We start from the raw sequence: 13,510 nt of genomic DNA on the forward strand, positions 1-13,510 counted from the left end.
GCTCTGGGACCCATAATATGATGATGATGGTGCTCTCATACGGAATGGTGCTTTGGGACCCATAATATGATGATGATGGTGCTCTCATTCGGAATGGTGCTTTGGGACCCATAATATGATGATGATGGTGCTCTCATACGGAAGGGTGCTTTGGGACCCATAATATGATGATGATGGTGCTCTCATTCGGAATGGTGCTTTGGGACCCATAATATGATGATGATGGTGCTCTCATTCGGAATGGTGCTTTGGGACCCATAATATGATGATGATGGTGCTCTCATTCGGAAGGGTGCTTTGGGACCCATAATATGATGATGATGGTGCTCTCATTCGGAAGGGTGCTTTGGGACCCATAATATGATGATGATGGTGCTCTCATTCGGAAGGGTGCTTTGGGACCCATAATATGATGATGATGGTGCTCTCATTCGGAAGGGTGCTTTGGGACCCATAATATGATGATGATGGTGCTCTCATTCGGAAGGGTGCTTTGGGACCCATAATATGATGATGATGGTGCTCTCATTCGGAATGGTGCTTTGGGACCCATAATATGATGATGATGGTGCTCTCATTCGGAAGGGTGCTTTGGGACCCATAATATGATGATGATGGTGCTCTCATTCGGAAGGGTGCTTTGGGACCCATAATATGATGATGATGGTGCTCTCATTCGGAAGGGTGCTTTGGGACCCATAATATGATGATGATGGTGCTCTCATTCGGAAGGGTGCTTTGGGACCCATAATATGATGATGATGGTGCTCTCATTCGGAAGGATGCTGCTGTACTTCCTCCGTTCTTTTTATATCTTAGTCACCTCTTAGACACCCACGGGAGGAGATGGAGTGGTATTATTCTGGTGCGAAACCACACGCACACTTGCAGGTTTTGCCTAATAGTCGCAACATTTATTCATGGAAAGGAATTATTCATGAATTTAAACCTTGGTTCGGTCTATTGTATAAAATTCTGCCTAATAGTCGCAAAGGCAGAGTTATTGTAAGTCTTGTTAGTTATTGTACGTTAATGTCTTAAATAACAATATTTGTATAAAAATTTGATAATGAGTTGGTACTTACTGTTGCCCCCGTCGCCGATACAGTGCTCCATACAGTCGCTGACCTCCTCGAACTGATAGTCGCAAGTGTCCCACGCGCACTCAAACGTCATCTCCATCGGGGTCTGTCCAATAAACAGACACTCAATTATATCCAAGAATCTCAACTTAGAGACGAGCTCGACGATTTTGAAAATTGCATATTGCATCCTTCGCACGACACGCCATTAATTAGGATATCATCCCCACCATCTGGATGTGTGGCGGTTGTTCACAGTGCGGTTTCAATTTCTTCCACGTACTACAAAGCTGTGGAATAAAATTCCTTAAAAGGGTACCTTCAAAAGAAAGCGCGCACCCTTTTCTAAAGGGCCGGCAACGCTCCTGTGTTTCTTCTGGTGTTGCATGAGAAGGCGGACGGCGGTGATCACTTAAATCAGGTGACCCGTACGCTCGTTTGTGCTCCTCTTCCATAAATAAACGTAGAGTCTCACGTGCTGCGCTATCTCCTTCATCTCCTCCGCGAGCCTGGCAGCCGTCTCCTCGTTGCAGCGCGCAGCTCTCTCCTCCCAGCACTGCTTGGTGGCGGCGGGCAACGATCTCCACTCATTACCCACGATTCGGGAAATCTCACCTGCGCCAACATACATATCTATTTTTATATTTAATTTATAAAAGTACGACTTTTGCTTATAATATTTAGTGTAAATATTGTAGATAAGTGAAAATAGTTTATTTTTAATTAATTACCGTATTATCGTTAGCTATTAAAACCGGTAATACTCGGTAACGTAAAAGTAACTCTACGGATATAGATCCGTAGAGTTACTTTTAGAAGAGATTGGAACCAAAGTGGCAAAGTCACGATGACTTTTATAGAACTGGAACGACAGTTACGGTGTTAGTTAAATAACGTTTTTTACCATCACTAAAAGTAACTAAAAGCTAGGACAATAAGGAATCTGGTAACCGCATAATAGACCAGGGTCGATAATTTTTGAAACCAAAAAAAATTACAGCAGGATGAAACCCATTGGTAAAGGACGAGAATATAACAAAAATTAAGGAAAAAATAAATTACGAGCGATCTGAGGTCGGGAAGTGGAAAAGGGGGGGTGTTTTAGGGTAAAAAACGGTTTATCTCGATTTCCGGCAAAACTACAAGTCCTATGGCAAAAAGTTAATTGGCAAAGTTGTAGATAATAAAGAGTTCTACAACTTTTGTAATAAAACTTTTTTCACATAACCTCAAAATTTAGCTGAAAAATTCAAAAAACCAAGTTTTTGGTTTTTTATTTATCTTTTTCAAATAAAAAATTTTTTTCTACGAAATTTTGTGAAAACCTACCTTATTATGTCCCAAATACACTGTAATTTATTTGATTTAAAATATTTATTTTTTGGCCTTATTTTAACTTAATATCACAAAACCCATTGGTAAAGGACGAGAATATAACAAAAAATTTAGCTGAAAAATTCAAAAAACCAAGTTTTTGGTTTTTTATTTATCTTTTTCAAAAACAATTTTTTTTCTACACACCTATCCTATCCTATTTATATATATTATATCCTATCCTACTATTATTTTGTTTCACTTTTTATCATTTTCAAAGGCTTCGGCACTGGTCTATAAATGAAATCATCACAAAATGAACTCACCAAAAGTGCATTCGGGGTTATTGGCGACGATAGGTTTCCGAACCTCGCTCGAGTACAGAATGTAACCAGTGACAATCTTCTGTTTTTGTTCCTTCTTCTTCTTCCCGCTGGCCGGGGTGGAAGTCTGGTTGGTGACCTTCTCCTGGTTGCTGGTTTGTACTAACGAGGGGTTGTAAGGGTTGCTGTTACCACCTGATGATATTGACAAATATTTAACAAACTTGGCGAATAATCTTTTTAACATGTAAAACATCATTTAAAACTCTATTTTTAGCATAGTAAAAAATTAGAAGATTATTTTAAAAAGTAGGTGTTCACTCCCGCCGATATTAAATATAATTATCTGCAAAAGAGAACACAGTCAATCTATGAAAATAAAAATATAATTAAAAAGGCATTAATTTTCTCAAAATAGATGCCTTTAGAATTGTTTTTGTTGTCAGTTCAAACACTGCCAGAAATGGCACTCTGAGAGAGAAGAAACGAAAGTAATTCTCCCATTATCACATATTACCTGGAGGGTTCAGATATGGTCAACCATTTGTCACATTAGACGTTGCTTATCTGTTTGAAACAGGGTTATTATAGTTCGAATGGTTCTGCTATTCAGTCACTACCTCGAACAAGGCCAGTGGACTCTCTTTCATGGGGTGCCAATTAATGTCTAGACTCACAAAATTACTTGCTAAGTAATAAGCACAACAAAACTGGGCGTCATTAATAGAGCACGGCAATACTTCAAGCCGGCCCACATACTAGCGCTCTACAAAGCGCAGGTCCAGCCACACATGGAGTATTGCTGTCATCTATGGTCTGGCGCACCCCAGTATCAGCTCGATCCATTTGACCGCGTGCAACGCAGAGCAGCTCGAATTGTCGGGGATCCAGTGCTCTGTGAACGGCTGGATCACTTGGCGTTGCGTAGAGACGTCGCTTCATTGTGTGTCTTCTACCGCATTTATCACGGGGAGTGTTCCGAAGAGCTGTTTAACCTGATTCCTGCCGCCGAATTCCACCTTCGCACGACACGCCACAAGTTAGGATATCATCCTCACCATCTGGATGTGTGGCGGTCCTCCACAGTGCGGTTTTCAAGGAGCTTTCTTCCACGTACTACAAAGCTGTGGAATGAGCTTCAAAAAAAGCGCGTACACCATCCTTAAAGGCCGGCAACGCTCCTGTGATTCCTCTGGTGTTGCAAGAGATTGTGTGCGGCGGTGATCACTTACCAACAGGTGACCCGTACGCTCGTTTGTCCTCCTATTCCATAAAAAAAAACTGCTCAACCCCAATATTTGCATATTAGGAAATTGACTGAATTGAGATGTCGCTCTTGTAAATCTAAACAATATGTTGTGTTTTTCAAGTGATAACCCTCAGACAACCTGTAACAACCTGAGAGTTGAACAAAGCAAACAAGATTTTACAACGATACGTTACTCGAACGGTTGGCTCAGTTGGTTAGAGCACCGGCACGGAACGCCGGAGGTCGTGGGTTCGAGTTCCGCATCGTTCATAACATTTTGTTTTTCAAATTTTATTTGTGTATAAATAAAGCTTGCGTTATAATATTTTGGATGAAATGGCGTCAATATACCAGTGGAAAGCGGCGTCGCAGGCGAAGCGAGCGATGAGTCATCCAACGAGTTCTCCAATAACATTTCAACGTCTTGGTTGCCGATCGTCGTATTTATCAGATTCGTAAACTGCGGCTTTACGTCCTGTGAAATTCAAATTCAAATATTTTTATTCAAAATAGGATGTGAAATCACTTATTGAAAGTCAAAAAACTACCACCCATTCCAAAATGAATGCCTCAGGCCTGAGAAGAATGGGCGCAACAAACTCAGCGGGCTTTTTTTTTCATCAAAAATATGTTTTACAATTAAAGTAATATTAACAAAGTAACATTGTACAATTAAACTTTTTATTTAATAGCCTGAGGGCGGTCGCTCCATTCCCAATCTGTGATATCATTAAGAAAGTCATTTATGTTATACATACATATGTAAAGGTTACCTTTACCACACAAACGTTTTTTAACAATTCTTTTACAACTCATACATATACAACTCATAATCAAATACATTTACAACTCATAATGGAATGTTTCTTTGTTAGTATGTGTTGACCTGACTGATGTTAAGTGATCACAGCCGCCCACATTCTATTGCAACACCAGACGAATCACCGGAGCTTTGTTGGCCTTTATTATTATTATTAGCAGAGGGTGGCTATATGGCTGATTGAGTCCTCGTAACACCGCGTCCAGAATTGAACTATTGTGTTCGCCACTCATACTTATAGCTCGTCGACAAGCTCTGCTGCATTTTCGAACCGCAGTATCTTCTTGACGCGAGTATTACAAACAGCATCTGGGAGTAGGGTATAGTCGCCAAGGAAGGTGTTACGCTTATGCATTAGTGGGCCGCAATTGCAGATGAGATGTAGAGGCGTTTCATCGGCCTCAAGGCAAAATCTGCAAGATCTTCCACTTTTTATTTCGACCACACTGAGATGCTTATTTAGGCGACAGTGCCCAGTCAACATCCTGGTTGCCGTTCTTTAAGAAAGGTGTACGCCTTTTTTGAAGGTAACCATGTCGTATCGTCCCGGAAACGCCTTTGTTTTAATTGGAAGAAAGTTCCTTGAAAACCGCAATGTGAAGGAACACCACACATCCAGATGGTGGTAATGATATCCTAATTTGTGGCGTGTCGTGTGACGGTGAGAAAAATAGGATCCGTTTATGACTCACCATAGAGTCGGAGTTGATGGTAGGGTTGAAGGTCTTGTGTGTGAAGGCGCTAGTCGTGGTCTGCACTTCTTGCGCCGTGGCGAGGGCGGGCGGACCCAGCTGTTTGGGGAAGTAGTAGATCTGGAATTATAAAAACAAAATATATATTTTCAATACATTATATTATTAAGGCTGCATTTAGTGCTCGATCGACAATCACTGTTGACGTCGGTCGAGTGTAGCTATATACATAACTATGAAATCATATGAAAACGTTCAATCCAGCACTGATGAAGTACTACGCGCCTATACCTAATACCATCGCGCTGATGAGAATCGTCGGTCCGCTATCGGGCTATGGCGATAAATTGTGCGTTCAGTGCGACGGTGACCGAGCGACCGACCGTCCGCGCGTGTTTAATATCGTCATCAAAAATCGTAAAGCAAAATTCATGTTCTGGAAATTTCGAATAGAGTTATTGAAATCAAATAAAAATTACTTTACTCATGTCGGCCACGGAAAAGACACTTATGAATGTCAAAAAAAAAATTTTTTCTTCTTGAATCTACCGCTACTTCGTAAAGGGTTGAGCTAATGAGAAGAGGTAGCAAGAAACTTATTGCCACTCTTTTAAATCAAGATTTACATTCTCATCGTTTTACAATTCATTTCATTTACAAAATAATATGTAAAATGATGCAACAAACATACTCAAACGTAAAATATTATTTTTAAACGTTATTGTATCAATTTCTCCTCCAATTTGACGTAGTTTTTTATTTCGTAATTGTTTTCGTAAGTAGTGCGCAAATATTAAACAGGTTAAAAGTGAATTCATTTTTCTTCGCAACTGTACACGCGCAATCAAGTTTGCTGTCAGCTGAGCATTAAACAAAACCTGGTCATCGCGTATAGTACGCGCTAACGGTTAGTTGAGCATTAAATATAGCCTTAAATCTAGACATCGTTACAAAATGTTCGTTAGATAAATACATAAGTACAATTCATTTTCTGAAGTTATACTTCTTTAGGCGCGTTATGAAAATATGCGGAGAGTGAAATTTTTGGATGCGCGCGCATCACTGTAACACAAAAGTAACAGGGTGAAGTTGGTTCCTAAAATTTTCTGATGTTTGCGTCATTCGTTATTTTTTTTTTTTTGGTTTGTTCGTCTATTATTAGGACAGACAAGGGGTTCAAGACCATACAGCCGTATTCATTGTTTAATAATTGTTTGTCAAAGCAATCTCTGCAAGAATTTTGCTTCGTTAGGCCAAAGAAGTATAACTTCTTGCGTGCATACATAAGTACACACACACTTTTTTTTTAATGTAAAATATTACATTAACTGCACAACAGTAAAAAAACTTATAACAAATAAATACATACCTCATCAACAGTGACATCTTTGGTGTGCTCGAACTTCCTCAAGCCCGTCTTGAGTTTCCTGGCGATGCGGTTGGACTCGTCGTAGAGTGATTCACATACGAACACGTCGTTCTCAGCTATTTCCGTCGGGCGACCTGAACAGAGGGGAAAGTAATGACTAATAATTTTACAAAGAAATTGAAAATGAAAGATTAGCGACATCTCAAGTCAATTTCTTAATATGCAATTATTTGTATCCTGTAGATGGAGCTACAACCTGAGAGTTGAATAAAACATACCAAGATTTACGATCCATGCGTCACTCGAACGGTTGGCCCAGTTGGTAAGAGCGCTCGGACGGAACCCGAAAGGTCGCAGGTTCGAGTCCCGCATCGTTCATGAATTTTGATTACAAATTCAATTTGTATAGAATATATTTTTTTAGGTTTTTATTTACGTGTTTTCTTATGAAAAATTTGTTCGTATTAAATCTCACCAGACGCACTCACTGGATTTTTTTTAAATTTAACGAATATGAAACTTCAGCAGATCAAAAAATTAGTCCTGTAAGATATGATTCAACATCTAGGCAAAAGTAAAATCGATTATTCACTGAGTTAATTCAAGACGAATAAGAATCTCTTAGAGACTAGAGCTAAATTACTGTGACGTCATTCTTAGCGCTCTCCCCGTAGGTCCTCATTTTTTTTAAACTTAGATAGTTTATACGTCTAGATTGAATGTGACAGCTGTGCACCCGTCGACGAAAATAGCAGCGAACAGTTAACCTCTATTTTCAGCGATGCACGCACACATGCAAAAAATTGACATACGTATGGCGACTGTAAAACGTAGCTTGTCACGCACACAAATGTTTATATATAAAAAATAGGGCTTGCCTTGCTGAGCCTTATAGCAAAGAAAATATTCGAAATTACTATTGTTCTTATAAAAAGTGAAAAAATAATTTAAAACTCACACTTGAGATAGTCATCGTAGTCAAGCACGCTACATTTGCCCACGATGCCCACGAGTGGGCTCGTGTCGTGCATAGTGGTCAATAACACCTCCTGTTTGTAGAATGGCTGAAAATATATACGACAACAGTCAATATCGTCCGGAATGTTAAATATTATAAACTACCCTCACAAATTTTCTTACCTCCATTCCAGAATTTGCAGAAAACTAATGTGTTACAGAATTCAATGAATTATTTAAAAGGCCATATGTTCTTAAGGTAATAAGGAATAATTGATACCACACCTTTTCCATGGAGCGAAAGCCCTCAGGATATTTAATCAAAAAAAAAATTAACGAAATTCAAACATGTAGCCCTCTATCTTGCGCCCGTTCTTCTCAGGTCTAAGGAATATATTTCGAATGAATATAACTGCTTTGAGCCGCTCATCTGGAATGGACTTTTAAGAGCAGTTAGAATTTTAATTTAAATTAGGAGTCAGTTTTATTCTTACCTTATTAATTACATTCGCAACTTCAGACGGAAATATGAGGAATGGCCCACGGAAGTAGCATTTGTTGCTGAAACGAAAGAAAATAAATTATTTAACTAAACAGTTTTTTTATGTTTCCTATCAGCGGACGATCCAAATGTTGAGTTTTATTGAGTGTAAATGATAATTAAATAGACACGTGTTTCGCCTCTACACGTGGCATCCTCAGGAGATGTTGACTAGCCAAATTCTGGCACGAGACTGTGTCTGGTGACTTGACTCATAGAATTTATACTCAATAAAACTCTCAACATTTGGATAAATATGGATTTCCTAGATAACCCAGCGCCATTTGTCCAAATAATACACAACGTTTTCTCTAACCCCTAACACCTTTATCCTAGCAACATAAGAATAAGCCGCGAGCCGCGACATCTATGGTCGCATGGCGTAAAAACATATTGTCAAGTAACCTCACGCGAACGTTGAGCATTTCAATCATAAATCCAGGAATCCTCGTATTCTTGTTGATTTACCGCCGTGAGATCGTAGTGATTTCGTCGTTAATCGTCCCGCGAATATATCATGGGGTTTGCCAGCACACTCAGGCGAATATAGAAGAACCAGGATCTTGGATAAGAGGTGAGTACCGGCGTTTTCCTTTATTATTATGCTTTCTGTCCCGTACATCCGAGTACCCCTTTTATAAATACAGTCCACATAAAAACCTCGGCGCAACCAACACCTAATTAAATAAAAGTGTGTGTGTACTTATGTATCCACGCAAGAAGTTATTCTTCATTGGCCTAACGAAGCAAAAATCATTAAAATGATATATGCGTGCTATTCTACGTTTTTAGAGAGAATAATTACGTAAAAATCTTGCAAAGATGGCCTTGACAATCAATTATTAAATAATGAAAAGGCCTGTATGGGCTTGAACCCTTTGCCTGTCCTAATAATTGACTAAGAAGCCAAAAAAAAAAAGACGCAAACGTCAGAAAATTTATGGAACCAACTTCACCCTGATACTTTTTTGTTACAGTGATGCGCGCGCATCTTAAAATTTCACTCTTATATTTTTTCATAACGCGCCTAAAGAAGTATAACTTTAATAAATTTTGTGAAAGAAAAGGATTTTATTCAAAGGTGGAAGGAAATTAAGGTTAGTTTTATTTACTAGTTTTATAATGTAAGAAACACACTCACTCGCCCGTCTCCCAGATGGTGTCGACCTGAGCGATGAGCTGCTTGCCTCCGTCTGTCACCACGTACACGTAGTCGCCTGTCTTCACCACACCCGAGCACACCGTGTTGTATTGCTCGTAGTAAGTGTTCTCATCGTCGGTACCCAGAGGATTGTACATCACCACATCCTGTAAAAAAACAACCTTTGTTTGTGAGTTATTTTTATTAAAGTTATTATAGTGGCTCTTTTTTTTTATTAAATGGCTCCGTCGACTGAATGTCGACGATTCAGCCAACGTCAAGGTGGAGACATTTTTTATTTTTATTTAGCTGATTGAAGTACATAAAGAACTGATTAAAAGGAAATGATCGGTTGATATAGCTGTGGTTTTCTTTTGTTAACTGAAGAATAGGCAACAAGAGTTAGTACGGTTAGTAATAAACCCATAATATTAACTACCTTGTTGGTATCTAATCTAAATTTAAGGGAGAAATGTGTGAATTTAAGTGGGAATATGTGCCTAATAGAAGCGTAGAAAGTATTGAGGATTGAAATTACAATTTAATATTATTGCGTGAAATACATTTATAAATAATCTTTATGAAAGGTGAATGGCATTAAGTAAGAAGAAAAGGAATATTGATGTGGCGAGGGATATGCTTCGGTAGAAGGTCATATAAAGGAATTGACAATTTGGGGCAATAGAAAAAAATATGTTCAAGAGTACCTTCCTCAAGGCCACATTCACATATAGAATGGTCCCTTCCCCGTATCTTGGCCAAAAATACTGGGGAACAGACAAATCCCAAGCTAAGTCGTATGATGACAGAAGTGAACAGTTTATTTTGTTTTTTTTTAGGAAAGAACCAGGGTTTAGAGGGGATTAACGGTTGGATAGAACCATAGAATTTACCTTTATTTTGTGGTTTGCCATAAAACATTCCATGAATCAACCAGAAAGAGTTTAGACATACCGCGAGAACCTCTAATTATTTTGACAGTCTATATATAGTTGACAGTTGTTTGACGCTTGAGTTGTAACACAGAGCGAGCCACCTTTACACCGAGTATTGGTCTATATTGTGCTAAGTTTTTAGCTGTAAATCTAATTTATTATTATTTACATAATTTTGTTAATTTAAAGGGGCACCTGGAATACGACACTTTGTCATTGAGTGGCGTTGTATTCCAAGCACTGTCAAAAAACAACTAAACGAAAACTCTGCCTAATAGATGCGTAGGCAGAGTTTTGCTTCAAACAACGGCGGCCCCGCTCGTAGAGGCCACGGTAGCAGCCACATAAGCGACAGGGCCCCTAGGGTTGCTAAAAATGTGTTGTGTGCTAACAACGACGCAGTGTTGATAGGCCCCCCACAAGATGGACCGATCAAGATCGCCGGAACACGGGGGGGCACACTTTGGGGGAAGCCTTTGTCTAGCAGTGGACGTCTTCCAGCTAATGATGACCTGTACTTAAACACTTACTTAGTGAGATGGCTTAAAAAGGAGATAAAACTCACGGGTCTCTCTTTCTCCTGAACGTTCTCCAGTATCTCTAGTTCAGCGAGCTCGTCCTTGTGTTTCTCCACGCGCTCCCGGAACACAGACACTGTTCGACTCGGTTCCAGCGGGACCTACAATAATTAATGAATAATTTTAAACATCCTTACCCTTCCCCCACAATATTTTTTTTAATGAAAATAACGGACGAGACGCAGTACGTTCAGCTGATGGTAACTGATACGCCCTGCCCATTGCAATCCAGTGCCGCTCAAGATTATTGAAAAACACAAAAATTCTGAGCGGCACTACAAGTGCGCTCGTCGCCTTGAGACATGTCAAGTCAAGCTGTCAAGCCGGTCAAACTAGACCATTTGTATCATACTTCAGCTACCAAGCCTCTTGTAATGTCATATGTCTACTGAACCACAACCAATGGACGAAAATAAAATAAATTTCAATTTATATACAAGTTTTAAAATATAAAAATAAATCTATCTAATTGTATAAAATAATAAATGATATTTAATTTGTCATTACTTAACTAAATTATTCGGGATAGTAATATTAGCTGTATTGTTGTGTTTTTTCTACAAACGTAAACTAGTACAAGGAAGTTTTTCTTCAAGGATTTTTGTTCTATTTACACCTTGTCACACATACTTTTTTGTTAAGTTCATTTTGGTCCAATTGTCTTACCGATCTGGGTACGAGTGTGGCTTCCTTCTCAGCGCCCTCCCATACTTTGATCTTCTTGAACCAGCGGTGACGCGAGTTGTATCGACTTTCGCACACAAACACGTCCTTATCCGGGTAACCTAAATACATATTTATAGTATACTAGTTGACCCGACAGACGTTGTTCTGTATATAATAAATAAAATAATGTTTTTACATGAATTTGTCAATAATATATTATAACATCAAAAATTACTTCGTAAAATATGCACCCTGCTGTCGCAATGAAATTGTTTCACAGCAGAACTGTCAAACCGTGCGTCAATAAATTCTCTCATAGAAATGATGTATGGACACATCAAAGGAAAAACAAAATTGTTGTATTTATTTAATTTAGCAGCATTTTCCAATTTATTCACCTTTTAAACCTTCCCTGGACTTCCACAAATAATTCAAGACCAAAATTAGCCAAATCGGTCCAGCCGTTCTCGAGTTTTAGCGAGACTAGCGAACAGCAATTCATTTTTATATATATAGATATACAATGCATTTATATTATATTATACTTAGATCTTTATACGTCTTGATGCACTGTGACAGCGTCTTGAAAACGTTGAAAAAATTGAGGTTGAAAGTTAACCTTAATTTAGAGCAATGTGCGCACACTAACACAAAGTTACACAAATGGCGAGTGTAAGTCGTGCACAAGTGATAAACCTGTCCTACTTTCTTCATTTGTCTAGCAGCAAGAGGCTCTATCTAGACCAGTCTTTCTCAAAGTGGGCGATAACGCCCCGTTGTGGGCGTTAGAGACCTAGAGGCGGGCGTTAAAGGGCCCAGAAAAAAATGGGGAGCATTGGCGTGGTTTAGGTTTAAATAACTTTATTCTCATTAAGACCTATTGTCACTTACATGAGAAATTAACATTTTAACGATTAAAGTAGGTACTTACAAACAATGATTTTGGTAGGTACAGAATGCAATACAGTGTTAGGCAAATAGATAAGACATAAAACAACCCACTTATGTTATTGAACGTTTCATAATTATTGAGTATATGCCTTTGGAGGCTCGCTTTTAAAGATGTCAATGTTTTCGAATTTCTTATTTCTGAGGGCAGGTTGTTATGTATCTACATTTAGGGGAGCAATGGTTGATTTGTAATGTCATTTAGATACTTTATAATATTTATGTTTCGAATAAGGGTGTTTGTGAATGTACGTTTTTGTATGACGGCCTCTTTGAAGAATCACGGATATGAATTTTAAACGTATGAGTGCACAGACGCTCTAATTAGTCTATATTTCTGCCCTGTATTAGTGTATTAAACAAGGAGTACTTTGGGAGCGCTGAAAAATAATTGATTTTCAATGGGGGCGGTAAAAGAAATAAGTTTGATAATATCTGACCTAGACGTATACATTTTAACTAACACTATAATATAATACTTTTTAATTCCGCACAAGATACTTTTTATATACAAATATGGGTACCTGATAATGTCAAAGAGATCATCAGATCTGATTTATAAAATGGCACCAATTCGAACAACCCTTTTTGGTTCGAAAAAAAAATTCAAACCGGTCCACAAAACCTGACCCTCTATCAAGCCCTATAAGTAGCTACCTTCAGGCCTGAACTTAAAGTATTCCTTGACGTTCATCACGTAGCACCGCCCCACCACGTGCTCGAGCGGAATGCTCCGGTGTATCTCGGTCTTGAACACTTCCTGTTGAAGAAACTTGCGCGTGCGCACGTGGAACGTCTCGTGTGGCCTAAAATTTAGAAGCAGTAAGATATTTTTAGTGGAAAATACTAAGGGAACACAAACAAAACAGGTTTTTTTTATGACAATAAGGGACGA

The 13,510-nt window shown here is 38.7% G+C and overlaps 1 protein-coding gene across 4 annotated transcripts in view; it reads right to left on the reverse strand.

The window, feature by feature from the left end:
* The window catches only part of LOC126979684 (protein polybromo-1), a 53,641-nt gene that overhangs the window by 14,221 nt on the left and 25,910 nt on the right, over positions 1 to 13,510 (reverse strand). For 3 of the 4 annotated variants that reach the window (XM_050829126.1, XM_050829124.1, XM_050829127.1), the window contains exons 18-29: positions 13,273 to 13,421; positions 11,668 to 11,786; positions 10,989 to 11,102; positions 9,489 to 9,655; positions 8,301 to 8,367; positions 7,808 to 7,913; positions 6,850 to 6,983; positions 5,481 to 5,600; positions 4,320 to 4,443; positions 2,723 to 2,914; positions 1,558 to 1,697; positions 1,086 to 1,188 (exon numbers count right to left, since the gene is read on the reverse strand). In XM_050829126.1, coding sequence (XP_050685083.1) covers positions 1,086 to 1,188; positions 1,558 to 1,697; positions 2,723 to 2,914; positions 4,320 to 4,443; positions 5,481 to 5,600; positions 6,850 to 6,983; positions 7,808 to 7,913; positions 8,301 to 8,367; positions 9,489 to 9,655; positions 10,989 to 11,102; positions 11,668 to 11,786; positions 13,273 to 13,421 — 1,535 coding nt within the window. Of the gene's footprint in view, positions 1 to 1,084; positions 1,189 to 1,557; positions 1,698 to 2,722; positions 2,915 to 4,319; positions 4,444 to 5,480; positions 5,601 to 6,849; positions 6,984 to 7,807; positions 7,914 to 8,300; positions 8,368 to 9,488; positions 9,656 to 10,988; positions 11,103 to 11,667; positions 11,787 to 13,272; positions 13,422 to 13,510 lie in introns of all 4 variants that reach the window. The other variant, XM_050829125.1, reaches the window with a different exon arrangement.

The sequence above is a fragment of the Leptidea sinapis genome, chromosome 4 (genome assembly GCF_905404315.1).
Source record: "Leptidea sinapis chromosome 4, ilLepSina1.1, whole genome shotgun sequence".
Classification (NCBI taxonomy): Eukaryota; Metazoa; Arthropoda; class Insecta; order Lepidoptera; family Pieridae; genus Leptidea; species Leptidea sinapis.